Genomic DNA, 10,852 nt, shown 5'->3' with positions numbered 1-10,852 from the left:
CTTAATTTTTTTTTTAATTTGACTTAACTCTATCTGTAAATTACTGCAGTGGGTGTTAGCATAGTGTTGAAGTGCCTCATGTTGATGATTTATCGTAATTATTGAGTAGAAATATTTAACAAAGGAAAGTTGTGCATGTTTGTTTTGGGTGAGATCTACTTAGGGAGCACAAGTTATTGGTACTCAGGGATAGGAGAGAGAGTGAAGAGTCTTGTCCTCATAGTCCTCACAGATAGGCAAGGGTATTAAGCACCACTTGGATGACTACCAAAGATATCATTGGCTGGGACATTATATCTATTTTTGAATACAAGTACAACACAGCGCTGTCAGCCAGGGATATGATAATGGTGCTTTAACACTCTTGGCCTATCTGTGAGGTCTATAATGGTGTAGAGATACAACCCACCATAAATGTATTGTAATATACAGGGCGTCCGCATTGAAATTAATCAACTTTGAAACCTTATAAATTTTTACTGAATGATGCAAACAGAGGAACATTCACACAATTCATAGTCAGTATGCTTGAGATTCATTTGGTGTATGGGTATATATCATTCGGATATGTTAGGGTAGACATTCAACACGTTCACCATTCGTAGCATGGATTAAGTCACAACGGTACTCAATTTCCCTCCACACATTGTATAACATCTGAGGTTATGGATGCCACCGTCACTGTGATGTGCTATTTCAGGTGCACCTTTATGGAGGATATCTCTGGGCTTCCGTGGAAGGTAGCATGTATGCATTAGACATCCTCCTCCGATATTCTGAGCTTTTCTCTACCATGCCCAATACCTGCCAACAGTGCGTAACAGAGACGTGACCGATCGCCCAAGCAGCTATCGAGCTGATCAGTGGTGAAGAGGATAAAAGTAAAGTAAAAAGTAAAAGAACACTGCCAGTCTCTTCAAATTGCTTCATCCATGTGTACAGGTCTCTTCGGGGTGATGGTTTCTTTCCAAACTTTGTACAAAAACATCGTTAAACCAGGGTAGGTGACTTCAGTTCAAGTCATTCATAACACACATTTTGCCTCTTCTTGCGGGGTCGTCATAATTCAATCTAAAATACACACAACAAAAATTAAGCACAGAAACTTAGATACAGGTACACCACCGATTTTCCGGCACCCTTGTTTCCAAAGCCTTGCCGGACCAACCGAGGTCAGGTAATAATAATTCAACGATACACCTCTGACCCACTAATTAAACACCTCCCGTGTCTCTAAAGAACTATGGACTGCTAGAAACTTAAATTAAACAAATATGAAATGTAAATTAAACGTGAAAAAGCCATAATTTTGAACAATTTATTACTGTACACACTTTATACTCAAATGTACCTCACTAAAGGACAAAAAAAAAATTATTACATTTTAATAAATATCTGATAATAATTCAAATATAATAACTGATTTGTTTTACAACTTTTATTCTTACCATTAATAAAACTACAATTAACTGATGCTTTTATTTGTTTTCTTAAACTTCAAATTCTTCTAGAACAGGGAGAAGTTATTCAATAGATTTTAAACCCAGTAGTACTGTAGTAATAAAACTCAGTAGTATTTACCAATTACGCTTTCAAAATTAGATGATCACCCACCAATCGCATTTCAGGATGGAATCATTGTGCCAGTTCTAAAATAGATATGCTAGGCCTCGCCATTTCCTCTAATATGTCATGGAAACCACACGTCCACAACATTGCTAAAGCTGCCTCCCGAAAGCTGAGAATGCTGTACAGATGCCGTAGCTACTTCCCTCCTGAGCAGTTGCTTCAAGTTTATAAGGGATTCATTCGTCCTAATTTGGAGTACAGTACTGCTCTCATATCTGGGGTGGCTCTTCTTCTGTCCAACTGTTAGATAGGGTGGAATCAAAGGTATTTCATCTTATTGACTCTCCTCCTTTAGTTGATAATCTTTCTTCCCTTTCTCTTCACTGTAATGTTGCTTCACTCTCTCTTTTACAAGTATTTCAACAGGGCATTGTTCGGTGGATTTGGTATCCTGTGTACCGCCGTCAAGGCCTTGGGGTCGTAATACTCGTCTTGCCCATGGTGCCCACAGTTTCTCAGTGGCTGTTGGTCACACTAGAATAACCCACTATAGTACATCCTTCTTTCCTTACACAGCCAAACTGTGGAATGCTCTGCCTCCTTCTGTCTTTCCATACTCAGACTTTGTCTCACTTTAAATAGCTAGTTTTCCAACATCTTCGTGGTGTAGATTAACATAATCTTTTTATTTTAAATTTTTAATCATATATATATACTGTATATATATATATATTTTTCTCCAATACCTATTTTATTACATTATGACAGTGGTAATGATTGCCTAGTCAGTCACCATAATTAAAAAAAAAAGTTTTCTATAATCAAGGGAAGCAGGCAGTCATTCCCCAAGTACATAAAATTAGCAAGTACAGTAGACACACCGGATATCAGGACTCTACCCTGTGAGCTGTAAAATTAAATTTAATATTAAAATTAAAAGCGTTTTACATAGGTATACAATTTTTATTGTATTACGCATCCTCCCTTTTATGACCTTTATAGCACATGAGAGGTAGCAGCTGTCGTGTTATATTGTGCATCATGATATACTGAGCATTTTAATGAAGATATTGAATTGAATGTTATAAATTCATTGATAGCGAATTTTTGCTTTGAAAACATAGATCTAACTTATCCATCAATAATATATGTCAATCATGAATGAACTATAAATTTGCACAGGAAATGCCATAGAAGAAAATCGATTTTATAACTAAGAAAGAATCCTATTGATAATGGTAAAAAATCCGAAATAGCTATTGGGATAAAAACGAATATTAACCGGAATGACACTGACAAGTTTGCCAACGCGGTTTTATGCCTGGACGATCTCCACGACGCAATCATTCGTCTTTTCTGACGCTCACACGTCTCAAGACTCTACCATTGATGCTAACTATGCCGGATTTAGACCTGTGGAGGCCCCCTCCATTATAACTACCCAAGAGGGTGGGGTGGCGAGTGAAGCGAGCCTAAACATCTGGGAGTTCCGGGGGGTGCTGTAAGCCCCCCCCAGGAAAATTTTGAAATTTGAACACTTCTTTGGAGAATTTTGAAGCCATATGCAGTTATATTGAGGAAATTAGAACATTGAGATATTTTTAATTAACTGTATATTTATTGATAGTGTTGGGTATGGGATGTTTGGGTTCACACTCAGGATGGGATGGAGAAAGGAAACTCACAATGTGCTCTCTGTATACATGTTGTATTGGATGTACAATGCAGCTTGGTGCTGGGAAGTGGCAGCGTGGTTACAAGCGTGATGTAGAGAGAGCTGGTTGGTGAGGACGCTCAGAGGACAGCTTGTGGGTCGTCATGCTCGCCGGCGGGAGCGAGGACCGCCAGGCAGCGGCGGAGGAGGTGGTGTAGCTTGCTGCGGCTGTAGCTAGAAGAGAGTTGGTTGGTGAGGATGCTCAGAGGAGGACAGCTTGTGGGTCGCCATGCTCACCGGCGGGAGCGAGGGCCGCCAGGCAGCGGCGGAGGAGGTGGTGTAGCTTGCTGGTTGGTGTAGGTAGAAAGAGAGAGGTCACCACGAGGTCAGGTCTTTTATAGCGGAGGTAGGCGTGGGTAGATTGTTGACCCCCGCTCCGTGGGTGGCGCTGGTTGACCTAGACCATGAGGCATACACTGGGGAATTCGTAGGGTCGGCTACTCAGCGACAAACAGCGTTTGTAGGGGAGGAATCCACTACAGTAGTGTACAAATTCCTAACACACACACACACACACGTGAGACATGACTGGAGTCATTCATGTGGTTTCATGTCGACCAGCCCTGATATAGCTACTCTTGCACATGTCAAAAATTTTCAAGAGACTTCACAGAAAAGAATATATTATTAGTTATTACAGAGATTATTCCTTGCATTATTAATCAGATAAACCTCAACTCAAATAATGGTTCTGTCCAAGAATGCATGGAATAGATAAACATGAATTTTAAAGAATGAAAAATAAAAATAATCCAAATGAATAAACAAATAAATAAAATATTGTAATATGTGGAGGCCCCTGGGCAGCTGCCCACTCCTGGATGTTAAGTTAGCGGTAATCATGCTAAATGTAGCAAGCTTGTGATGCCCTCGTCCACTTTTATAAATTATCAGTGTCACGACCATAGACAATTTTTGCTTAGCGATTTAATGATTCCGTAATGTTACTTAGTGTTATATGGCGGAAAGTCTTACTAGAAATGCTGATTTGCAATATGTTATGATATACAGTAGTCGGGTGAGCCTTGATCTTAGGGGCCGGTGTTATATGATAAACCTTCCGGTTGTATAATATGCGTATTTATGTGAAATAGTAAGTTTAAAAATCCTGAAAATATATCCTCTGCCAGTTTGGAAGTCCTCCTTTGGACAGCTTAACTTTCATAATCTATATTTATAATTTATTCCCTGCTACGTTTAGTTTTTTAATATATTGTTTTATTAAAAATTACTTGTTTAATACATTCAGATTAACTTGACAGACATTATCTCTTTTCACTTGATTTTTGTCTGTTTGCAAAATTTGGCTATTTTTTTAAATCAAATGAGTCCTTACAAAACCAAGTTAGTGTAGCGCTGTTGGCTCTACCGTCACTAACAGCTGACCACCATAACAACCAACATCACGTTAACACCATGCCTGCTGAGGAGAGTTTTACTAATAAAGGAGGACCCCATGGCTTAGGTAAGTTGATTATGGTATTGTACAATATAAATTTTGGCAGATTTTTTTTATATTGAAAATATGATTTATACTATTATCACCTTAACCTAGCCGGTATGTGGGGCAACTAACACATAGAGTAATGGCCACTGGAACAGCCACTATCAACAAGGATTGACGGTTGCAGGAATTAAACCTTTAGACTGTAGGGGTTTCTGTAAAAAAAATGTTTTATCTCAATTTCCCCAATTGGTATGAGGGTAAATTTTTACTTTCGGAGTCCCTATGGGTCGACCAATATGTTTTTCCAGTATATTTTGATGTGTTTTAAACGAATCTGACCTGCATTTTGGAGGGAAATTTTCGTTTTTGCCCCCCAACAATAATGGAGTAGACCCTGGTAAATCAGGAGTTTTTGGGTGGGGGAGAAAACGAAAAAGAGTCGTCTAACCTAACAAAGCCTAACCTAACCTAACCCCTGGCAGGCCTAGCTTAAACTAACCTAACCTAAATGTTTCAGTACTTTGGGGCGCGCCATGTCCGAAAGTACAATACCTATGTTAGAAGGGGATAGAAGATATTCTTTCTCGTAAAACTCGGCAATAAACTTAAATTAATCGTAGGAGGACAAATAACAACCAACCTCCACCACGGCCAGGGTCAGACTGTCAATGAAATTAAAATCCGTACCCAAGCTGCTTCCTTTGAAAAAATTAAAATGTGATTGGTCGAAAAAAATTCACGTGATGATATCAATACATCATTGCAAGAGGGTGGAAGAGGCTACTGCACATCAAATGTTGCATATTCATGGGACATATATCAAGTGGCAAACATTCCTGTTTTGCAAGTTTAAAAAGTCTGGACTCCTATTGCAGCAGGTTTAAATTCACTGAGACTTAAATAACAAAAAGGCAGAATAGTGTTGTCCAAAATTATGATATCATTTACTGTACAGTATAATTATTATTATTATCTGTGCACACTGGTTTATTTCAACAGGTGATCCTGATGATAAGTCTTTACGGAGAGTTGAAATTGAGGTGTGTATACCAAAGAGGATGCGTGATATAGCCCGAAGGGAGAAGTGTCCAAAGGAGGTGGAAGGTAAGAATGTCACTAAAGTGTATCATAAGGTATAAGGTAGTCTGTCAATTTTAGGGCTATTGGAGGAGACCAGGAGGATGGAAGAATGAAGTGAAGGAAATGCAATGCAGGACTAGAAGGGAGGGAGATTGACATCCAGCTAACAGCAGTGTGTGTGTGAATGAAAGGAGAGCTTGGAACATAGAGATATCACAGCAGTTAGGAGGGAGTGGATGACTGTAAATGGAAATGAGTTTCTATATGCTCCTGATTCCAGCCTCCTTTCATCTTCGTAGGAAACACTTGGGCTAATCAAAAAGTAATTTTTTTAAAACATATCTTCCCTTTACTTAAATTACTTTTATCCCCCACAGAATTTACAAAGTGCTGTAAGGATTCCAGCTACGCCATGGTGGTCAAGTGTCGCCCACAAAACACTGCCCTCTGGGACTGCCTCACCAAGTGGTACCATGATAAAGATTTTAAGGTATATCACTATTATTTTTAGGGATGTTATTTTATATCCCCTTGTCTCTCCTGCAGAAGGGAGATATAAAATAGGCCAGTGTCCATGTGTGTGTCTGTGTGGTGTCAGAATTTTTTATGACAGAAATTCAAATAACTGTAGCAAAGCTGGTAGCTGAGCAACTTTATATAGTACATGCCTGGAATGAGGGATGGGTCCTTCAGGCCTTACTCCTTTTAGCAGGTGGTAACAGAACTTACAACTACCCTTCCCTCTCCATCATACCATTGGTTATAATGAGGGAGATCGAATGCATCATTGTCGTATAGGGGCAGATCTAATTAGAAAATGTGCCCGCCCAGTCAGTATACAGGTGTACCCCAATATTCGACACATATAGGGACAGGGAAAAGTCATTGATTAGTGAATTAACAGTTATCGAAGCAATAACTTCCATAAGAACATAAATTCAGGGGGTTAGGGACCAGCCACCCTCCAAAAACTCACATCTACCCTTGGTATATCTCTTTACTGTACTGCATACTGTCAAGTAAGAAAATAAAGTCCACATACAAGTATAGTGCAAGCATAATAAGCCTTAAATAAGCAATGTAAAGTATATATTGAGACTGTTATTTACTTGTGTTGAGAATGGTAGAGACGTTCTAGGGTGGCAAGTTCAAGTCTCTATCATTCTTTGCTGGTCCATCACCTTTCTTATTACGCCTTATCACATCACATGACATCAAGCTGTCTCTAAGAGGGGCAACACAAGAGGAACTATCACTGGGGCATTTAGGCATGATTGCATAACACACAAAGTTGGAAATAAAAAAAAAACCATGAAGTCAGAGAAACATGGTAAGTATAAACAAGAACAAAGATGGTGGGAATGAGTCAGGGACAGTGCGCAGAGCCCTCTCGTTGCAAGAATTTGCACCACCAAATTCAAAACAGAAAATCCACTTCAGAAAATATGTTCATTGTTTTCTCCATATAATATCCACAGACCTCTCACCCTTTTCACATCATTTTTACACATCTAGTTTCTTGGCTAAGCTTATACACTTTCTTTTAGCTTTTGAACCAGCACTACCATGTCTTGCTCATGTTGAATATGGATGCAAAAATGCCGTAAGAAACCTGAGAGTTTTTTCCTTTTCTTGTTCAGATTTGTGAAAGCAAAAGGCCCACCAAGCTGTAACTGTTTATACTAGTGCTGCTGGCGTTACCACTCACAAGCCCGGCAGCCTCCGTGCGCAAGGCGTGTTTTTTTTTTTTTTTATATAATACATATCGGGATTTACTTACGTATGTGAAAATTTAATTTTATTATATTTTTTATTCTATTTTCGTCATAAATACAAGGAAAATAATGGTGTACTGTAAATTGAATTGGGTCCTAAATTAACCAGGGTCTTAAATATGAGTCGTCGTTATTAGAACGGTCGTTATTGTAGGCTTTCCTGTACCCATTTGCACCTGGGAGGAGTGGGAGTGAACCAGCGACCCATTAAGATAGGAGGCAAGTGATGTATCCACTCAGTCCCTGCACCCCTTACGAATATAATACAGTACTGTACTGTAATATTTTTTTTTTGTCAAAAGCACCAGTTCTTCTAAAGAATTCACTGGAGCTCAAAACACTACAAAATCAAGGACTTGAGAATAAAAACTAAAAAAGAAAATCACAAAAATATAGAAAATCTTAGCACTTGCTGACTAACTGGGGGAGAAGGCCAGTCTGAAAAATTTGAGCTATTTTCAATCTGAAAGGAAATGTTCTGAACTGTAAAATAAACTTCCTTCAACTTAAAGTTCCTCTGAAAAAGAATGTGCCAGTAAGCTCACTATATTAGATATTTGTTTAATTGATTAATGTATTGCATCGAGCTTTGTCCATATGGAGAGGAAATTTCATATCGATTATGAGGTCATGTTAAAGTCACTGTTACCGGTACTTAAACTAGCATTTTTATTATAAAACAGGTATACTGTATAGTATAACCTGAGTTTCCATGTACAGTATTAATGAGCATTTTACTGTCAGAGGTTTAGGATACTCTTAATAAATCTAGAATTTTGGTATCATAGCCATAACATGAATTTTTTTGCAGTAGTGAACATGATAAAGGTAGTGGTATTATTTATCTGCCTTAGCATCATATAATAATAAGACTTAGATAGGGAGTCTGATTTTCTGGGGATAAATGGCCAGAGGTGATGGTGATTGTGGCTCATAGAAGATGCAAGGTTTATGTGTGGTGTCAACTTGATAACTTTTGTTCTGCAGTATGACTCCTCCTTGTTTGGTTGGTAAATGACTTATTAGGTGCTACAGATACCTGTTGAATGTAATGTAACTTTATTTTATTCTTTCAGGATTACTGCACAAAGTTATACCTAGAAGAAAGAACTGAATATCGAAAAACAGGAATGACACAGAAAGAGAAGAGCAGGCTAGCCACTTCAGGATTTTAATCTTTATTGAATTGTTAGTTTATTGTATAGCACACACACACACACACACACACACACACACACACACACACACACACACACACACACACACACACACACACACACACACACACACACACACACACACACACACACACACACACACACACTTTTTTTGTAAAGTATTAAGTGATGATTGTTAAATAAAAACATATTTCAGTTATCGAAAATATCATTACAGACACTGATAGTCCTACAGTACTGTAAACACACCACTGACAGTCAACCAGTAGACAGCCAGACATTATCGACAAAGGACAGACAGTGTTTTCCTCTTCCACTAAGATGCCTTCCCCAACCCCAGCCACAGTAAGTCACTTTTTATACATGTATTGTATTTATTAATTTATCTCAGTACTACTGTAGTAGGGAAGCACAGGGGGGGGGGGGGTATTATAAGAGCTGCATTTCTCCTTTTCTTTTCTACTTAATTTATACAATGGTAGTTAACTTTTAAACTCTTCAACTTGGTTTTCTCTTAATTTCTTACTTCATTTATTTTTTCAATTAGTTTTGTCTAGTTATTTCATTTCATATAGTTACTCCATAACCTCTGACCTTTGGTAGCGTGGCTCAAGGGTTATGACACATGGGTACATTGTAATTCTGGTATCAAGCAATAGGAAAGAAAGACAGTAAAATACTGCAGGTAAATGATACTCCTAACATACAAATAAAATGGTTTATTAAAATGAAGTTTTATTCTATGAATAATTTTAGCAAAGTGATGATCAACCTACTCTTGGTGACTCCAAACACTCGGACAATTCAGGTGAATACATACAGGTGTACTCGGAGGGATAACACCGCCACCATATAGCCCTACTGAGTAGTGGACTCATCCATAACAATGATGGGGGCTGGCAGTGTTTGCTCGGCCTGTGATATCATTAGGCTGGACAGTGAATGCGTCAGTTGAACGGCTGGTCAATTGACTGGACCCCAGAGGTGGTGGTTAATTCCTGATGCTCATGTTCACGAATTTACTCGAGTTTACTGTATACTGCCAGATTCTGGGGTCATTAATTCTAAGGGGATAACTTAACTCAATTCTTAATTTTAAGGTCGCTGCCACCAGACCCCTGGACAGTATGTAGCGGGCAGAGTTAGCTAGGCACTGGGTTGGGTTTTTCATTGACCAAATCGAGAGTGGGAAGAAGGGTGAAACATCAATCATGACTTAACTAATTTATTCCTTATAAAACATATTGCATCCCGTCAAAATACAAGAAGAGTTGGCCTTCCTCAGAAGAACAACTATTATTTTCATTACAATTTACCTCAATATACATCTTACATCAAATAATTAACATTAACATCTTCATTTTTCATAACAATCACTGACCTCCTTACCTCGGTCATTCCTTCTTACCATAACATCTCACACATCTGCCTGCACCACCCGTTAGAGCATAGCAACATATGTTACATTACAGTACCACATGTTACATCATAGCACCACATTCCGGGTATACTCCACACCTACAAGTATGGAACTCCTCGGTATTCTTAGGTACACATACCAGTTACCTCGTTCACACACTACTCTTGATGAGTAGAGGGGAGTTACTTCCCAAGTAACCATACCAGTACCTTTTCTACGCCTGATATTGTAGGTCGCTCCACGTGACGACTGCAAATCTTCACAAACATACTACTATGTTCTCCTACTCCTGGGTGGTGATCTGTAGGGGATCCACAGGTTCACAGTGGAGGGGCATAACGGCGTAAACAGTCACCTCACATGGTGCGGCCCTCACAGTGTGGTAATGGCTGACGCTCAGAACACGTGGTAACTGTTTGGTTGAAGAGCGAGGCACGAATGAGCAAAATGCCTGATGGGCTTTTATCACCACACACTAATACACTACCACTTCACTTTATAACATCAGGCAAGGTTTTAAGATGTAAAATACTGATAAATAAGTCTTTTTAGGGCTGGTTGGAGCACGATGGAGTTCACTGACCTGTTTGGTTGAAGAGCAAGGCACGAATGAGGCCTGACGCCATGCTCTTCCCCCTGAGGTAGGCCTAGAGTTTCCAATTTTTAATT

General features: G+C 39.0%; 1 protein-coding gene across 1 annotated transcript; it reads left to right on the top strand.

The window, feature by feature from the left end:
* Positions 1-4,602: 4,602 nt before the first annotated feature.
* Positions 4,603-9,491, top strand: LOC121857156 (COX assembly mitochondrial protein homolog). Its single transcript, XM_042353050.1, has 4 exons — positions 4,603-4,748; positions 5,730-5,834; positions 6,188-6,300; positions 8,662-9,491. Exons 1-4 carry the CDS (start codon positions 4,700-4,702, stop codon positions 8,758-8,760), a joined length of 366 nt encoding a protein of 121 aa, XP_042208984.1. The 5' UTR covers positions 4,603-4,699; the 3' UTR covers positions 8,761-9,491.
* The last annotated feature ends 1,361 nt before the right edge of the window (positions 9,492-10,852 follow it).

Source organism: Homarus americanus, unplaced genomic scaffold, assembly GCF_018991925.1.
Source record: "Homarus americanus isolate GMGI-L3 unplaced genomic scaffold, GMGI_Hamer_2.0 scaffold20465, whole genome shotgun sequence".
Classification (NCBI taxonomy): domain Eukaryota; kingdom Metazoa; phylum Arthropoda; class Malacostraca; order Decapoda; family Nephropidae; genus Homarus; species Homarus americanus.
The sequence above is the reverse complement of the archived record's forward strand: the minus strand, read 5'-3'. Positions and strand labels throughout refer to the sequence as shown.